Here is a 20037-nt window from a genome sequence, read left to right as displayed (position 1 = left end):
CTCTCTGACAGTCGGGTTTAGTTGGCTGCAGACGACGGCGTGTCATGTTGCTAATTTCCCTGATTTTACATGGAACACCTGTACTTGTGCTTATTTCCAACGTCGTTCTGCAAACTCCGAATAAGTTCATGCGGTTTTCTTTTACTCTGTAGTCCATTGCTTTAAATATGTGGAAACCTGTTGAGATTAGCAGGCAGTTTGGGGATACAAAATTAAGACATGCTCGGACTAAACACCGTTTTATAGTAATGTAATATTTTGCATACGGACCGTCGTTAACTTTGCCTGAAGCAGGAATGGAGAAGTTACTACAGGTCGCTCCTCACTCTGTGGCTCTGGTGCTGTCGCAGCTCGGCGGAGAAGATGAACCGGACCCCCCATCATCTTTATCACCACCGAAGTTACAGCAACGCGTCACCGGCTACGAGGTGTTCGCTAATTTCAAAGCCGTAAACATGCAGCACTTCTGGAACAAGGCTCTGACCCTGGCACTGACCGAGATCTTCTTCCTCGGATGGATAGATGAGCACGTGCTGCTGATTCAGGGGCAAGAGGTTCACCTGCAGGTGCTTAGGAACGGATGGACCAGGCGGACCCTCAAAGCACCGCAGGGCTACGACATCCAGTTCATAGGTGGGTATGCTTGGAGTGAGGGAAGTACTCAGATCTTTTATCTACATTGTAAAAAATACTCTGTTACAAGTCAAAGTAATGTATTCAAAATTGGGTACCACTTTACAATAAGACTACCCTTATAAAGGGTTTACGAATAGTTTGTAATTCATTTATTAATTAGGTTGTGAACACTTTATAAATCATTAATAAGCTTTTATAAGACATGAGATAAACAGGGCAACTGTGACCGGTTGCTTGCCAAATAGTGAACACACATTTATCTGTAGGCTACTGCTAAGCCTTATATTGGCTACTTAGCTTACTTCGTCTTCTTCATCAGCCAGCATCCTTAGTATCTGTTGTTCACTGAGTTGATTCTCGATAAGTAGCCAATATAAGGCTTAGTCATCTTGCCAAATAGTGAGCCCACATTTATCTGTACTGCTAAGCAGGGCCGGACTGGGACAATAAGTCAGGCCGGGCCACTACCAGTTTTCTTTTGTACCATTTTCCTGGATTTATTTGTCAATATTTACAGCATTGCTGCCCATAGTGATAGCCCTAAACTTGAAATCTACTACCCCAGAATACACATATGGACATGGGTTACTATTTAAAAAAAATGTGCAAATCTATTTAGGAACCTATCCATGTGCACATATTTTAAGTGGAGGTGGACCCCGGACCCTCCCCCCGTAAGATTTTTTTTTCAATGTTGGACTTAAATGCATCAATCTGGTGCATTTTGAGGGGGAAACAAAGAGACTACATCCATATGAAACAGAACTGTATACATTTAAATAATCATAAGAACATGGCCATAACCAATAACATACCAAATCCAATATGAAAAAACATTGAAACTTGTTTATTTGTTTTTGGTTCATTTATAGTTGTGAGTGTGTCTGTGCTCCTGAACCAGCCTCTCCTGTCTCCCTCCTCTCCCCCTCTCCCTCCTGCTCCTCTTTGAGGCAGCAGCAAAGACTAGTTTTAGCTCTCAACAAGTTTTTAAAGTTTATCTTACCTTTTTTCACCTAGTTAACATTTCTTTATTATTATTCATGCATATTTTACTAATCACTCCCCCCCTCAAATGTAAATATGTGTTTACATAAATGGTGACCAAACCGTTTGAGACCCACAGAGAACTTAGACTAAGTTAACTATCTAAACACTCAGAGTCCTTTACCTCACCTGAGCTGAGGTTATCAGTCTCTCAGTCTGACAGGAGAGGACTCTCCTCCACCTTGTTGACAGCTCATTATATCCGTTAGTGCTGCTAGCTAGCACCAGATGCTAACAACAACAATACACATAACCGGTGCGCGCGCTTTATCTCTCGCTCGCTCGCGCCACACATACACACCCTCCCCAGCTCGAATGACACACATAGACCAATCGAGGACATTAGTGTATGATCTGTATGAAAGTGGTCATGTCGGCAGGCCACATCATGTAGACAGCCAGTTACCCTCTGTGAGGCAGAGTCAGACCCACATTTGCGCTGCGTTGCGTTCACAATACATAGCCTACATAACAAAATTAATCCTCAGGCCAGCAGGCCACTTAGCAGGCCAGGCCATCGGGAAACCTCCCGGTCCTCCCGATGGCCAGTCCGGGCCTGCTGCCAAGTCTTATATTGGCTACTTAGCTTACTTCTTCATCAGCCAGCATCCTTGGTATCTGTTGTTCACTGAGTTGATTCTCGCTAAGTAGCCAATGTAAGGCTTAGTCGTCTTGCCAAATATTGAGCCTGTGTTGATGTATGAAAACTATGTTAGAACTGGTTTATAAATGGTTCTTAATGATTAATAAAGTGTTTACAACCTAATTCATAACCTAATTATAAACCCTTTATGAATCCTTTATAAGGGTAGTCTTATTGTAAAGTGGTACCCAAAATTGTACTCAATTAAAACTAAAAAGTATTGGCATCAAAATATACTTGATGTATACAACATTTCCAGTTTGACCCATGATTTTAAAAAAATCACATTTTTGTATTTTAATCATAAATGCATTAATGTCAATGTTGCACTTGGTGAAGGTGGAGATTATATTTTACTTTATATACTGGTAGCGTTAGATAGATATGAGGTAATTTAACCTATAATAATATATAATAATGTATTGTTTTATTTATATTCGGTATGATAAATCCATACTGCAACGTAGCTAGTAACTAAATAATTTTTTTAGAGTGGAGTAAAACATTTGTCAAAATTGCCTCCAAAATGTAGTAAAGTATAAAGTAGCATAACGTGAAAATACTCAAGTGAAGTAAAAGTACCTTTAAAATTGAACCTCAGTAAAGTGCTTAAGTAAAATGTATTTTAAACCTGACAGATTTGGCCTATAACAACATAATCTGTCTGGATGATACAACATTAAGTGATTTAAACTTTTAATTCTGGTAGGGTTATGTTACATTGCTGTATTACCCCCTATACTGTGAATATTTATTTACAGAGACATTAAACTTGGACTCGAAATGACTGAAGTAACAAAAATAACTCCCTAAAGACTTAAGATATAAACAAAGGTCTTAGGGTTTTACACCATAAAATCCCAGAACAATAAGAAATAGCTGCACACTTGAAAAATGTTTACTCGTTTAAGACCCATTTCAGACATTGTGCACCTTAATAATGGAATTAACTGCAAACCAAGCACTAAAAGAGACACCAACTATTTTAAGAGACTTTAAAGTTGTAATTAAGGATTTGTTATTAATACTTGCAAGTGTTAAAAATAATTAGACCTTATTCGCAACGAATGCATGCGGTTTTGTCCTCGGTCTATCTTGTAAAAAAGATCTTGAGTGCTGTTGTTACTTCACCTTCAAACTAAGTGCCACAGTCACAAAGAACCAGATAGGAAAAACAAGCTCTAAACTCAATCTCTCTAAATAGAAGACCGCTTTTTCATTTCAATTACGTTTTTTGTTCAGGGTCTTAATCAGGCTGCCTGACAAGACATGGACTTTTTCTTAATTGACATAATTGACTAAAGAGTTTCTCAATGTTTGTTTATGAGACTGTTACCTTTAAAAAAAAATACCCTTCTGACAGTTTTATCTGCGGTTTGTGTCTCTGTGAAAATACTTCCCCTTGAGGTTATAATGTATCTGTCAGTTAAGACAAAGCGGTTGCATGAAACTAGTCGTAGCTAGTCCGATGAGAGAATGTTTAGGCAGCATCTAACCTTATAAGCTCACCTAATTCATATCAGGTAGACTTACTCACACAGAAAAGAGAAGATAGGGATTCATTCCCACACTCATACTCATCTTCTTCTGACGAGGCTATAACTCATGTATGTGCTGAGACAGGTTTGGACGAATTTGAGGTATTGTCTATTCCAACTGCTGCACACATCACACTGGCCTCACAACCTTTCTTATCTGACTGTGATTGTGTGTGTGTGCAAATGAGAGAGGCGTGCAGAATGTCATAGATTACCTTATTTAGGTGAGCCTCCGTTTAGATTGTCAGTGTCATAGAAGCATCTACAGTAGCTGAGAAAACACAAAAAGACAGAAAATACTCGATGCTTGATCGTCGTATTGAGTCCCTTGTACGTCGGTCCAATCACGGCTAATATCATTACATTTTACTTGATGCATTTGTCCTGGAATTCAAAGGGCATTAAGCAGGATTGTTTTAGGGGGGAACATATTGATAACACATATTATTACACTTGACGAAACAGAGAAACATGACATTGCTGGAGAAAAGAGCAGTGGTGCCATCTTACACAGCAAATTCAGCATATTTAAAGTTGGGTAGGGTCCATTATAACAAATTGGTACATTTTTGTGAAATGAAGCAAAAACCTTCCAAGAAAATGAGCAGAGGTGTTGATTTACACATGAAATCTTTGATATTTCACATGCAAAGCTACAGTTTTATTTACATTTACTACACTACACTAATACACACTGCAGAAAACCATGAGGTGTGGTAGTGTTTGAGTATCTGTAAATACTATAGTTAACAGATATAACTCAAAGTTTGGTATTAAACAGTTTGTTTGTCTCAAGTCAACTTGTGGTACCGGCTGCTACTACCCAGCAGAGTCTTGATTGTTCAGATTGAACTTTAAATGTTAGATTGTAATGACTGTTCAAACACTTCTAATGCTCCGTCCATGTTATCACATTTCTGCATTGAGCTCTATTGATTGTATTGGATTTAATAGCTTTAATAATCAAAAGGTAAATCTTAAAATAGATTGTGAACTTTTTTGGCGCTGCTTTTTTTTGTCTGTCCGTCAGACAAAGTGACGTTAACTTCAGTGACACTACGAAAGCAAACACCGATAAGCTGTGGAATGTTTGTCCTATAGCTAATAACTCACCAGACTCTATAATGCCAAAACCAACAGAGCGTATGCAGTTGGTTCTCATGCAATTTATATACTGATATGTTTGTTTTATAGAAGTTATCCAGTTTCCCCAACAAGAAGCCCAAAGTAGAAGAGGTATTAGCTTGTAAAATATCTCAGAATGGAACCAATGGTGAAACAATTTAATCATTGCAATGCATTTAAACACATTATTAGGAAACATAATCAATCTTTAGTTTACCAGTAACCTCATGTGAATTCAACCAGGAGTTAAACTTTAACTTTTTTCACCGAGTCCAGATCACTTGAAACAGTCCTAGCATTTTTAGAAAATGTCCTAAAGTGATAATAATTCTATACAGATGAAAATCACTGCAGGGTGTATTCTCTTGTATGAGCTGCATACAGCCTTAGTGTCAAGATTTGAGTTTACAAGACAAGTTCAAACTTAGTTCAGACACATTTTCACCATTCATTAACTGTCTGAAGGAGGTGAGCATTTGGCCTATAATGCACATGTGCTAATTAATACAACACTATTGTCTTTAAGTTAGACTATTTTAGGGAAACAGGATAGACTGAAATAAAATGTCCATTGCTAGTAAATAATAATAATAAGACATATCTAGATTTTTTGAGTTTTCTTGAAGTCTTAGTTGGCTAGCATGTTGATAACCACACTTTTACTATTATGAAAAAGTAGCTGGATTACAACTCTTAGACCAAAGTTGTGGATTTTAAACTGTGTGGAAAACCAAGTGTTTTTTAATACTGACATTCAATCTGATTAACTGAGGGACTTTGCGTTTGTGAGCAGGGTTTGAACAATAGACTGGGAGGAGTGTCTGCTCGAAAGGAAGGAAAAGTGGAGCATTTGTTCAGGAAAACACTATGGCACTGCATTCCCTGCTGTAGCCGGGGTTCTCCACTGGAAGGAAAGGGAGGGTCCCAGTAGAGAATTGGGGGAAATGTTAAACGCAGCAGAGAGAGATTTGTTGCCGTATATCCTAATGTCAGGAGTGTTTTGTAGGCTGTTGTGGCAAAACCTCCTCAGTCTCTTTATTCAGCCTGGAGAGTTTACTGTAAAAACATGTGTTGTCATAAATGTTCCACTGGAGGGCAGACCACCGGCAGGAATGGTCCTGTTTGCAAGGAAGTTGTAACAGGCCACAAATCCTTTACTGGCACAGCTCAGGACTACTCCATCATAACCCATCTAATACTCTGGTTTTAAACACATACCGGCAACTAACTGAGGGGCCGGGCAATATGCAAATATGATATCGATATGGGAACAGGACACGACTTGATATCATCTTAGATTCTGGATATTGCAATATGGTATAACTGCTGTCTTTAGCTAGCTGCCTTACTGTAACGTTATTTTAAGAACTCACCAAACTCTCCACCTTTACCTGCTTAGTTAATTTATTACTCGTAAATCATTTTTGAAAACAAGAGTATTCAACCCTACAGTATGGATAGTTATATATTTGGTCAGATATATCATGAAATGTTATTGCTCCATATCGCCCAACTCTGCTCAGCTGCAATTTGTGTTTTGGCTAATAAGCAAACGTTAAAATGCCAATACTTTAAATGACAAACATGGTCAAAAGAAAGTCATTTAAATCTATTCTGAAAGTTATCTTTTATTCCCGTTATTAAAAAATAATAAACAAATGTCATTACAGTTCCCCACAACCCAAAATAATCCTGTTTCTGTTAGCTGTTATATATAAATGTATTTCCCCCCAAATATTCAATCTTAATATGTGAGGTGTAATCAGTGGGAAGTAAATACATTTAGCTTCATATTCATTTTTGTCGACTGACTAATCAATTGAACAACTATTTGTTTGTCACTCTAATAGCCACATATTTGTAGATAGCAGGATTCTTCTATGGGATATCTAGTAAATCATTGTAGAATTGATACATATTTTATTTGTAATGTCTTGCCACTATCAGGTCATCTGGATATGTATTCCTCTGGTCAGTGATATTGTCCTGTAGTTGTCGGAGGATAACTGCTGAAAGACGTCGATGTTTCAGCAGCGATGCAGGAGTATTCTCTGTCCGTATAACAGACGGTTTGAGTGCTCGTCTATGTCCCGTCTGTCTGCTTCTATCTTGGGTCGCTGGCCCTTTAAGGGAACAGCACTCAAAGGTAACAGCTATGAGATCATCGGCTTGCGTTGTCATGGCAACAAAGGCTGTTGCAGCACTACTGAGAAATAAAATGGCGTGGTGTCGCTCTCCCTCCTCCTCACCCCTCCTTCCTCTCCTCTTTCTCTTTGGTATCAGTGAACTGGAGCAGATTGGTTGTGACACCGCCTCCCCCCCCCCCTCCTCCTCCTCCTCCTCCTCCTCACCCGTGGCCCGTCCTGCCCTCTCACTTTGCTCCGTATTCTGTCCCTCCAAACGTCCATTCACACTCCACACATGTGAGTCAGCAGGAGTCTGCAGGAGATGCCACTCTGAGCGGGTTTAAGGTGATGCTTTGGGGGGGGGTTTCTTTTTCACTGACAGCTCCACACAGTTAATCAACCGGTGGGAATCGGTGATGAGAAAGACACCAATTCCGTTTGGGGCCCTGTTAAATCCTTAGCTTCAGGTAAGACACAAATGGATGGGAGTTTAAGGGGCCCCTCATCCTTCAAGAGCAGAGTGTAAGGGAAGCAGAGTGGAAGGAAGTTGAGGATGGAAATTCAGCCACAGATTTAGACACTGAGATATTCCCCGGACATCATCTGAGGGCTGAATATTTATTTTTTCTTGTGTGTGTTAAGAGCTGTTGATATTTGCTCTCCTCTCTGCCTTATGTCCTCTCCCTCTTGCATCCTCCCCTCCCCTCAGCCTCAATCACCCAGACACAGACGCATGCATGCTCACGCAGAATCGCGCGCAGCAGGCGGATGCGCGCATACACACTTTCTCTCACACACACACACATACGCGTACACACACACATACTCACACACCCTTCCTGGAGGTGCTGGGAGCAGCTGCAGCATTAGCGTTGAAAGAGATTTGCCGTTGACTGGAGTTTGCATCCCCCCCTGTTAATGAATGGATGCTACGGCGATAGGCTCGGGACCTTCTTCCGTTGGATTGCGGGAAACGGTGGATATCTATTCTTGAAATTTATTTATTTATTTCTATGCTCTCCATTTTTTTCTCCCCACCCTCTCCTGGTGTGCTGTTGTCGAAAGGACGATGGGGTCTTGTGCTTGATCGGATAAAGATGGAGGTGAACGTGGCGTCTCCGGTGCTTGGCATACTATTGAGGTTTCAGTGCCCGTTAGGGTGAATGGAGCCTGTTATTTCTGTGTTTTTTTTTAAGTGGGCTCTTTTGTTTTCCGGGGATCGGCCGAGCACTCCTGTGGTGAATTGAGCTATTGTCGAAGACTCGGCCTCTTAAGCTTTGAATATTTGACCGTCCATCCTTTCCCTCCCTTCCTTCCCCTGTTACCTTCCCCTCTAAAAGGAACAAGCGAATCCCAAAACCTGCTCTGAAATCTCTCCTCACCGTCCTCCTCACTTCCAATGCCCCATTTCCCTCATCTCTACCCCTACCCCCCCCACCTCTCTCCTGCTCCCTCCTCCCACATCAGAGCGGCTACGTAATGTGCCTCCCTACGCATGCAAATGGGGATGCTACAAATGGTGGCTGGGACTGATGGCGATGAAAGGGTGATGCCTCGCGCAATCACCTGCACCTCCACCGCCGCTGCCATCACTCCAGATCAGCCTGGGAGAGCCCAGCCGATGACAACCCCCCTCAGTGCGAACACGGTCGTTTGTAGCCTTCTCGTGGATGTAAATGAGACGTGTGTATGTGTGTGAAGGTGCACACTGGTTCCTGCCATGTCTGGTGTGTGATCGCTCTAGCGGGACGTTCTTACTGATGCGGGGGAGGCACTGAGCCTGAGGTTGGTCGACCTCCCCCTGCACACCCCCCCTTTCCCACCTCCCTCCTTCCTTCCCCTTTCTCTCCCCCTTCCACCAAGCCCCTAGGGGTGAAGGCCACCTGGTAAAGGGGTCACGATGAAGAAGAACCGCAGCAGCAATGTGCGGCGGGCCTGGCCCAGCTCAGAGCTCAGCGAGCGCCCGCTGGAGCACAATCTCTCCCGTAGTGAGAAAGACATCCATGTGCAGAAGCAGCATCTTCCTCCCCCTCCTGCTCCTCATTTCTCTCCGTCCCCGCCAAGTTATCGTGCGCCAGGTGAGTCGTTGACACTCCCACCTACAGAAGCTCCTCCCTCTCACTCTACGCAGGGCAAAGACACAGTTTGATTTGGGGGCAAAGTTCCGAGTGAACAAAATGTTCGTGTTATGATGAAATTATAACGACCCCCTTTGATCACTTCTCTAACGTATCAAATGTAGTCAAATAGAAACTGAAGAATTAAACATATTTTTGAATGATTTCATCTAAAGCCTTATATTACAGGCAATATAGGGCCCTCATTTGGCTTGTGTTCAAATTCTATATTATACATACACTAAATCTATATTTCTGTTGATCCAAATCTGTGTTACCTTTTGACTTCCTAGCATATTCTTCAATTTCCTGCAAATGTAATGACCCGTATACAAATCTGTATGTATATAATTGTATAGTCCCTAATAGTTCAGCATTATTCCATACTATTACTGTAGTTGCATCACCTCTGTGCCCAATTTTGTGACAGATTTATAGTTGGCATTTGTTGAAATTACAAAGAGGGCTTCTTGGCCATCTCATCACAAAGTCATGTCCTTACCAAGAACATCTGATCTTTTTTGTCCCTTTTATTATAAATATTTGAATTTCTTTCTGCTGTCTTTATTGCCTTCTTGTAGGATGTGAGACATAAATACTACAACCTCATTCCTATACGATACTTTACTATTGCATACTATACCATAAGAGCTCAAGACCGGGATTTGTTTCGACCAATTCACTGGCAGATGCAGATTTTCTCATGTTTACAGGAAAAAAAATAGAGTAAAGCCTCGTAAAGCCACCGAAAGCTTAAAGGGCTGTGATACTAAGCAGAGATAACGTCATCGTGTTGCCTAACTGACCATTCAGCTGAGTGTGGTGAGGAGGCAGGGCCCTGCACATACTGCAGCTCAGGTACAAGAAGTGTGGACAGTAAAATGATTACAAAACTCTAAAAACAGTGATCAATGAGGCAATAATTGTTCTGTATATCTGTGAACACCAGGACACACAATGTTAGGAATCAAAGATGGAGGCTGTGATGGAATATTTTCTCTTCATTGTGTGGCGTGATTCTCTATCGATCAGCAGATGTAGGTCAGAGGACAGGGTCAGCCACAGCACAGATGCTGCAGCGATGGATTCGTGTGTTGCTCTACAACCTTTCAGCGGGGCAGATGTTTGCTCTCAGAGAGGCTTGAAGCCGGGCCGTCTGGTTGTAGGATGATCTCACTACTCACTACTGCTGACAGCAAAGCCAGCTTAAAGCAACAAAGGCAACAGGGAATGAATGTGTGTAAGCTCTAAATGTGGCGCTAAAGTCAGTAATATTTAGTTCATAATACAGTATGGCTTGATTGTGAGACGATGTGAATTGAATGAGAAGGAATGCAGGTGATCTTGCACTACGGTTGCTGCAGCATTTGCCTCGCTTTGCTAACCTACGAGAAACAGGAGGGAGAGAGGCTGTAAGGAAGCACAGAGAGGAGGGGTGGAGCTGAGCGAGGCAGCATGCAAACTGCTGCCGTTTGACCATTACATCATAGCTTCACACGCTGCGCCTGCTGTTCATTCATGATCTAACAGTTGTGCCTCCTCCTCCTCCACCTCTTCCTCCTCCTCCACCTCCACCTCTTCCTCCTCCTCCTCCTCCACCTCCTCCTCCTCCTCCTCCTCCTCCTGCAGGTGACGTGTCTCCGATCAGTATGTCACCTATCAGCCAGTCACAGTTCATCCCGCTGGGAGAGATCTTGTGCCTGGCTATCTCTGCTATGAACTCTGCCCACAAGCCTGTGAACCAGGAGGCTCTGGTGGAGCACCTCACTGCCAGCTTCCCAGGTATGCCCTCTGACCTCCTTATATAACATGGGACTGCACTAAAGCATGCAAAAACTGATTTATGAATACACCATGAGGCATGTGAGAGAATAATCAGTTACTGTTACTACTAAGGTTAAAATGGTGATGAAATAAATCCAAAAATGTGCATATACCTGGTTTATTGTCTTCTGATTTGTTGGTTAATCACCTCAGCCTAATTGTATAAATGTCTTAAATAAAAGCCGGGTTTGAAAAGCAAATTATTCGTTTCATATTCAAATATGTCATCCTATCAACCAACAAGCAAACAGCATTATGTTTCTACAGGAATAGATTTGAGACAATTGAACGATTAAGCGATTAGAACAGAACATTATTTGGCAACTATTTTCATGATAGTGACCATTTTATTATTACACTATTAAAGCAGCTTTTAACATTTGCTGATTTTCTCTGTCATATACCATAGTAAAGAGAATAGTTTTCAAATGTTGACTTTTGGGGCGAAATAAAGCTGATTGCCCTAAATGTACACCACCAATTATGGTGTACATTTTAAAACTTTTTTCTGACATTTTGTTAACAAAATTGTTGCAGTCCTAAACTTGAATATCACATCATACCACGGACATGTGTAAAAAGTACAAAAACACCTACCTTCTTCCTTTCCTATGTTTTAATCAAGTGCTGTTATACGTATGTGACATTGCCTATGAACAAATGATTTATTCTGAATTGTGGATATTCTCTTGCAGGATGGCCAGGCTTAATCTCTCAAAGATTTGTATGACTATTTTCTGTGATTTCTGTTTCCAAATTGGTCCGTTGTTCCAAAAATAACATTTTAATATAAATAAATAGACGTAATATTTTAACACAAAAGTAATTTTCTTTGAGATGTGTCCAAACACAATGTTTAACATCTGAGGTTTTACCCAAACACTAAAAAGATTACCCACTGTGTAGCCAAGTTTAAAAGGAAATATGTATCCTCTACTAAATGCCAGCGTGGAAAGGAGTTGAACTTATAGGTTGCATCGTTGCTGTGTAGAAAAAAACAGGGTGATGTAATGTCAGGCAACACAGGGCCATGCCAGACAAAGGCTATGAATAGTTTTATTTAAAATGGACTTTTAATGTTTACGTGGCCATTTAAACTAAACTCTTGAGGTGACTGATTAATTATCTTTAAGAGTGTTTATTAATTACCTTTTTTGCATACAGCTTAAATCTTAGGTTGTCATATCAAGTCATGGTGTTACATAACCATGTATGTGGATTTGTGTGCTGTTGGTCAATATAAGAAAAAGCTGGGTTATGCAAAGTGTTATTGTTGGGTTAAACTCAACTGCATTTACTAAAAGAGGCGCATAAAATATCTGCAATTATTTTTTTTATTTTCTAGAATTCAAAAATAGACAAATAAATACTTTTACACTTACATTACTATTTATTTAAAGAATTGTAAAAAAATAGAAGAGAACCCAAATTAATAGCTTGTATTCAATTATTTGTTTATGTGCTGTCAAGCTGAATCCAAACCGAAGTTTAAGTTTATCTCAAATTCTTCTGAGATCGCATTGTATTTGTCAAGTTTAGTTATTGTTTCATGTAAAAAATAAATACAAAAAACATTATATAGCATGAATAAAATGATAGAAGATTTTTTTTTTATGTAATGGAAAATTTAGTTTAAACAATAGTTCAGTTAAGTTTCATCCTTTAAATTGTTTTAACTGCTTAGTTCCATTTTTTTTATATTCTAACCAACTTTAGGTTTAATTGTGCACCGATATTTGATATGCCTCGTGTGAGAATATATGTATTTTTCACATTTTTAATGATTTTATAACAATGTTTTTTAAATTAAATGTGTTTCAAAACTGTGGCTGATTTGTATTTGTCTTGCAGGTGTGCCTACACCCAGCTCAGAGGTTCTGCGACATACCCTGAACATGCTGGTGCGAGAGAGGAAGATCTACCCAACTCCAGAGGGCTACTTCATCGTCACCCCCCAGACCTACTTTATCACTCCGTCCCTCATCAGAACCAACAACAAGTGGTATCACCTGGATGATCGGCTGCAAGAGCGCTCACCGCTACTGTCACAGCAGCAGCAGCAACAAAGTCAACAGCAGCAGCAACCTCAGCAATGCACTTCACCTCCGTCTGGTAATGTAACACCATCTACACCTGGCTGCCTGAGAGAGAGGCCTCCTCGCAAGAATCACAATGACTCATACAACTCCTATCGCGAAGACTCGTCCAGACTTCACAGTACCAAGTCACCAAAGGAGCACAGGGGAGATTCTTATCAAAGTAAGCCGCCCAAGGATCACAAGAGTGGGGAAACTCCACCAAGCACGTCAGCTAAGGAGCACCGAGGAGAACCGCCATCATACCCTCATCCTCCTCCTCCCACTTCCCCTCCTGTCGTGCAACCGCCGCCTCAAGAGCCCGCTGATAAGAGCAAAAGCATCACTTCTTTTCCTTATAAAACTGACACTCTCACCAAAAAGAAAGAAGGAAGTGGTGGCAGCAGCAGTGGCGAGAAGCAATCTAAAAGGTTCGGTCTCAGGCTCTTCAGGCTGAGTTTCAAGAAGGACAAAATGAGGCAGCTTGCCACCTTCTCAGCTCAGTTCCCCCCGGAGGAGTGGCCTCTTCGTGACGAGGAAGTGCCAACCCCGGCCATGCCCCGCGAGGTGGAGATGGAGATAATCCGCAGAATCAACCCCGATCTAACTGTTGAGAACGTTGCAAGGCACACGGCTGTGATGAAGAGGATTGAGGAGGAGCGTTCGCAGAAGAACAAGGCGGGGTCTTCAGCCCACCACAGTGCACGCAGCAGGAGGGGGAGGGGCCACAGGAGGGCCACACATGGTAAATCCCGCTCACACAGCAAACCCAGAACCTCCAGGGGAGACCCGTCCGAGGGTTCAAACTGGGACCTCTTGTTCATGGAAAGGGATTTCCGCTTCTTTAGCCACTCGTTAGTTCGCTCGCCTCGGGAGGCCATGTACACCTTGGAGCGCAGGCGAAGTGGAGGCGCAACATACCTGGTCCATAGCAACCCCAACGTTACTGAATCGTCCTGCCCTGTTACCCCTGAGTGGGATGTGTCCGGGGAGCTAGCCAAAAGACGGACAGAGATGCCCTTCCCTGAGCCGTCGCGCGGGACGTGCCAGTCCAGAGTGCAGAGAAGTCACAGTCACAATCAGGAGAGGAAGTCGCGTCACGAGAGGTCAGATCAAGCTAAGGAACGCTCTCGGTCCATGGACAACTCCCTCAAGGTTCCATCACTGGGGGTGCCAGAAGACTTTGAACCCACTCTGGAGGAGCGTAGTCATTACTACACTGACGACGGCACCCTGCGCGCCACGCAGAAGTCCTCCCACTTCTCAAGGATCATGTTCTCTGCTGCTAAGTTCCACTCTGATTTTAATGTGCCTGATTTGGGGAAAGGGAGTTTGGACGAGTCAAGGATTCGGAGTACGATGGAGAGGAACAAAAGCAGAGACAGCTTGCCAACGTACAATGAGCTAATGGGACTTTCTCCTAAGCCCTCAACAGATGAGTACTTCCAGTGCAATACGTCAAATGAAACAATCCTAACTGCCCCTTCGCCTCAGGCAAAATCAGAATATGACACATTAACCTCATCAGGGGGACTCCGAAAGGGCTCTCCGGCTGACCGGCAAACGCCTCACCTCACCTCTCCTCACACGATGGAGTACAAAGAGGACTTGTCGGCAGCAAAGGGACAGAATGGCTCAGTGCGGCTGACGCCAAGCCAGACGCCAGAGCCGGCGCAAAATGCCCGTTTGACGCCACACCAACACAATGTAGATCCCGGTGGGGGAGGCGGTGGTATGTCGATCAAGAGGAAAGAGATCTTCAGCAAGGACACTTTGTTCAAACCTCCACACAATGCCTTGTCCACAGGCTACGTGGACAGCAGCTACACCAAGTCCGGCACATTGCGGAAAGCCTCACATGCCAAATCAACAGAGGCCCTAGACAATCCTGAGCCCCAGCAGCCTTCCAATTCAGCCACTTCCTCAGTGTCACCGGCAGTTTTACAGAGCTGCTTAGAGCCAACAGTCCCCTCCGCCTCCTTTGACTATTATAATGTATCAGATGATGAAGAAGAGGAAGAGGCAGAGGAGGACTCGCACAAAGAGTTGGCGACGGCAGAGGACAACAAGGATCATGGGGAAGTCGGTGGTAATGGTGGAAGCAGTGGTGGTGGCGGGGAGGGAACCATGCAGTGGCTCATGGACCGGGAAAAGGATCATGATCTGCAGCGAAAACTGGAGACCAACCTGACCTTACTCAGCCCCAAGGAGACGGAGAACAGCAGCAGCCAGAAGTCGGCCCACTCTGCACGCTTGGACAGCATGGACAGCAGCAGTGTCACGGTGGATAGTGGATTCAACTCCCCCAGGTTTGTGTGAAAATGATCGATAACGAATGAAAGATGATGATCCATGAACTGTGAACTCTTCTTACGTCTTAGGGCTTACTGTGGAGGGCAAACTTTAGGTGACACACATTGGGGCTAATATAAATGGCTTAAAACATTTAACCCTCCAGGGCCAAGTAACCTTTTATTTTGATAAAACAAATTATTATTATTAGCTCAAGGTCCACATTCTCAGTTTTGTCCGAAGATTCAACTCTAACAGTTTCTCTCAGTGGATGGATTCAGCCCACATCTGTAGTACCTATTTCATTTCCAATTCAATCAGATCTCAACTCTGTATCAACACTCAGGGACCACCGTATTAGATACAAGTGAACAATATAGCTTATACAACACATTTAAGGAACTGATAATGATTATGGTATTGTTGTCAGGAATGTGTGAATCCAATTACTGAGGTAGTATTACCTTACATTTTAGAGGTAAACCTAATAAAGTGGAAACAAAGTTTATTTTTATAGTAATTTTTATGATTTGCTATTTGTTGGAGCAGCTCTTAGTGTCAAGTGCCAATGGTGCCATTTCAATTGGATAAGATGTTAGTAAAACAAGGCTTATGGCACCAGTTTCTTGCCAAAGTAAACAATAATATCTATTATAGTATAACGCTAATGAATTTGTTGTATTCATTATGTTGCTTGCTTCATTTTGTGTTTGAACATTAACTGAAAGAGACCTTAATGCAACATGCAAGTAACTTACAAATGCATGTTATGTACGCCATAGGCGGAGTTTGACATTTGCGCTTGGGGGGGGCAAACCTTTTTTACTGACGTCAGTACACAGTCCCAACTATTGCGTGGGGTGCTATCAATAAAGCCAGCGCTCACCGCACTGAGTATGACTTTTCCATGCCCGCCGTACACACACACTCATATGGAAGGGGCGGTCTCTCCCCCCAACAACAGTGCATTACATAACTGTAAAACTTATAACTGTGCACATCTACTATATCCCTTGGTTACTTGAACACGCTACAATATTATTAACGAGTGTCCTACCTTATTAAAATATTGATATACGAAATATTTGTATCGGAACAGTTTTCCCCTCCCGCAAAATCCGCCAAAAACAGCTGAGCCAAATGTCAAATGGATACAAATTTTGAAATGAGAATAAAAGTTTCGACTTCGTATGAACAACTACAAACATTAGTTTATCAAAAGAAAAAACAAATGTATAAGGCAGCAAGCTATTTCTGTAGACTCAGCTCAAAATAAGCTAGATCCCACATTGCAACTCAAGATCAACTGTCCTTAGACTCTCTATCAAATATCTTTAAATCCAAGAGAGTGGAAAAGTATCCTGATTACATCACCTGTTTCTTCTCAGTAACTAGTCTGTATCCTTTTTTTTTCGTGCTACAAGATATACTTGAAAATAGTTTTATTTTAGGGGTATTCTGTTTTTCTAGCCAAGCACCACCAATGCCATACACAATGTGAGATATGTTGTTGCATCTTGAAAGCCAACACTTGACTCTCTGTTGTCTCTTGTGCAGGACACGTGAAAGCCTTGCATCCAACACATCCAGCATTGTGGAAAGCAATAGACGGCATAATCCAGCGCTGAGCCCCGGCCACATCGGCACCAGTAGTATCGGACTGCCTTTCAGCTTTCGCGCCATCCCAGAGCCCCCCACCACACAGCCTGAGAAACTCCAGAAGTCATCGAACTGCCTGGCCTCCATCACCAGTGTCTGACAGCAGCACAGACTGAGACCATGGACGGTGGTGGAGGACAGAGGAAGTGAGGGGCTTCACCATTTTAGACCCTCACTTTCCTCAACCAATACACACACATTCACATAAACACACATCTTCAGACTCCTGAGAATCCATTTACTGGGACTGTTACAAAAACAGGCATGGCTTCAAGAGACTGTTCCCACAGCTTCAAGAACTTTACTGCAAAAAAGAGAAACTACAAGACCACTGTAGGTGAGGAAACCTACCTGAAGTACTTTGATTTTTGGTGACATGGACTCTAGTTTGGCTTATATCAAGATTCTTGACTATTGGTATTGGAAAGTAGTAGACTATAGGATTCAAGTTACATTTGGAAATATCAAAAAAACGTTTTATATTACTTAACAATACATGTCCAATTAAATGTTCTCCTTCCTGAAATAGCGTCAAGTTCTTCAGGACGATTCAATGTATCAGCACAATGTCGAGACAATAAAAGTTGATCCTGAGAACAACGAATGAAAGATATAAAAACATAAATCAGCTCAGATTTGTGTACCGCAATGCAAATGATGTATGTATACTCGATACTTTTGATATCCTAATTATTATAATGGTGGTATTAAAGATGCTATGTGACCAAAAATGATGTTTGAACAGAATGAGCTCCACCTCACCCTCACATGCACAACACACACAAAAAAATCTCACCATGAGGTCCATTTGTTGTCTTATCTGGAGTTTTCAATGATATCACATAATGTTCTTAAGGAAGCGGAGCTTGTCAAGATCATAAAAGTGTAAATATCAACCCCTACAATTCCCTGAGCACTTTAAGGACTTGTGTGTCCATGTTAAAGCATACAATGTTTATATTGACCTCTAAAAAGGTGACAAAATGTTCAAAGTAGATTTGTAGCTGTTCTGAAGCTTTCAGTCATATCCCATGATCTTCCTCAGGAGATCCGTCTCATCACAGTTGGAAATTCTGAGATTTTTGGAAGGGTTTTAATTTCAGCACCAACATGGTGCGTTGTGTGAACAGAATGAGAATACTTTTTTACAGCAGGTTCTACAACATGCAAACTAAAAATGGTCAGTTCATCATATTGACTCGGCTGTTGTGAATTTGAGTTAAAATGTCTAAATGGTCAGATAAAGCTGATTTTATTTTTCTATAAGAAAAGAGCTCCTTATAGACTGATGACACTGGGGTCTGTGCATTGCCTAGAGTAACCAAGATACTCGTTCTAAGGATTAATCATTTTAGAGCTGGTATGATAAGTCGATAGACAAAATAAATCAGCAACTACTTTAATAATGCATTAATAGTTTGAATCATGTTTCACCAATGTCCTGGTGAACCTGCTGCTTTTCTTTGTCTTATATGAAAGGACCATATTTGCTCTTTGAACTGACAAAGAAGGAGATCTGAATATGTAACCTGGGGCTAAGGGAAATGTGATTGGCCTTTTCTTCATCAGGTTAGGGGCAAAACAATGACTCAATTTATTGTAAAAATATCTAGCACATTAATGACAAGAATTGTTAGTTGCACCACTAAATCAATGTGTACTCAGTGAAAGTCTATAAAAAGTCTCAGGATGAATCCACTAATCAAACACGAGTCCATGAAGTTTGCCTTTTGTTCATGTCATTTTTCAACGGTTTGTGCAGCACAAACAATATTCGACTTCATTGAAATAAGATGGTATAAGTCATAGTTGTGTTGATCACATAACCTGCTGTTTTTTTCTTTTAAGTTGGTTCAATTGTTCCTTAAGGTTGGTCATCATAGACTGTAGATGGAGCCACAGTTGGACCCCAGCGACAATTTGTGAAACTACATGTACAGTTAACTAGTATGATGTTATTTTAACATGATGCTCTCATCAAAACAAGTCCAAATTAAAAGTATTATTTCTCATTTAAAAAAAAAAACATTTATGAGTTTTACACATATTTGATCAACATTCCGTTTTCATCTCAGAGAAACTCATGCTGTCATTTTAAAAACTTCAACCATTCCTTATAAGTAAAATGACAAAAAACACCAGCATTTGATCCATTTCAGAGCAACTTTAAAAACCTTGAACAGAGCGCCCTCTAGTGGTCCTCTGGCTGTATATCAGCACGTGGCTATGTGTGGTTGCACCCGGTTGCATAAAAGTGTGACACCTGAAGCTCGTCTAACTCAGAGCCGGTCTAACTGATCCTATAAAAGGTAAGTCGTGGCTTATCCATAAAATCTTAAAATGGGTCAAACATAGATCTTAATCTATGTAGATCAACGATCATATTGTTGTCAAAGTGTCTAAAAAATATAGCCTTGATGTAGTTTTTACATTTTGGAAAATTTGAAAATTCATTTTGAAAGTCATTCTTCCGGCCCTTCTTTAAAATACATTTAATTTAAATATTGGATAATGTGTTCATCCCATAGACTAGTAAATGAGCAGTGTACACTTTTAAACTAAAGGCCTATTTATTCTGGCTGGCTTGTGAATTTAACCAATAAATTAATACATTTGATCTCAATACATGATACATTGTTTGGTGTATCTTTGTTGTAGGATTATTCTGAATCTTGTAGTGAATGTAGTGAAGTAAAAAGTATCTGAGAAGTACTGGAAGTATAAAGAACCAGGAAATGGAGTATTCAGTCCCAGTAATGAAGTACCTCAAGTACTTGGATAAAATATGTGTCCAATTGATCACTGTATACTTCATATTTCCCACAGTTTAACACAGGTTATATTAATCAGACACGTACCTGACTGTTGTCCTTAATGTGAGTTATGTCAGTTTGGGTTGCCATGTTTGCCAAGGTTCAGCTTGTTGTCATGCTGCCTTCATGTTTAATAATCCTCTCA

General features: G+C 41.4%; 1 protein-coding gene across 2 annotated transcripts; it reads left to right on the top strand.

The window, feature by feature from the left end:
* Positions 1-38: 38 nt before the first annotated feature.
* Positions 39-17810, top strand: stox2a (storkhead box 2a). 2 transcript variants are annotated; one of them, XM_034231473.1, is made up of 4 exons: positions 39-633; positions 10859-11011; positions 12905-15437; positions 16978-17810. In XM_034231473.1, exons 1-4 carry the CDS (start codon positions 297-299, stop codon positions 17177-17179), a joined length of 3225 nt encoding a protein of 1074 aa, XP_034087364.1. In that variant the 5' UTR covers positions 39-296; the 3' UTR covers positions 17180-17810. The 2 variants fall into 2 exon arrangements, with proteins under 2 accessions (XP_034087364.1, XP_034087365.1); XM_034231474.1 differs by lacking the exon at positions 39-633 and adding an exon at positions 7438-9190.
* Positions 17811-20037: the final 2227 nt, after the last annotated feature.

Source organism: Gymnodraco acuticeps, unplaced genomic scaffold (assembly GCF_902827175.1).
Source record: "Gymnodraco acuticeps unplaced genomic scaffold, fGymAcu1.1, whole genome shotgun sequence".
In the NCBI taxonomy this organism is placed as follows: Eukaryota; Metazoa; Chordata; class Actinopteri; order Perciformes; family Bathydraconidae; genus Gymnodraco; species Gymnodraco acuticeps.
Note: the sequence above shows the minus strand (reverse complement) of the source record. Positions and strands in the feature narration are given on the sequence as shown.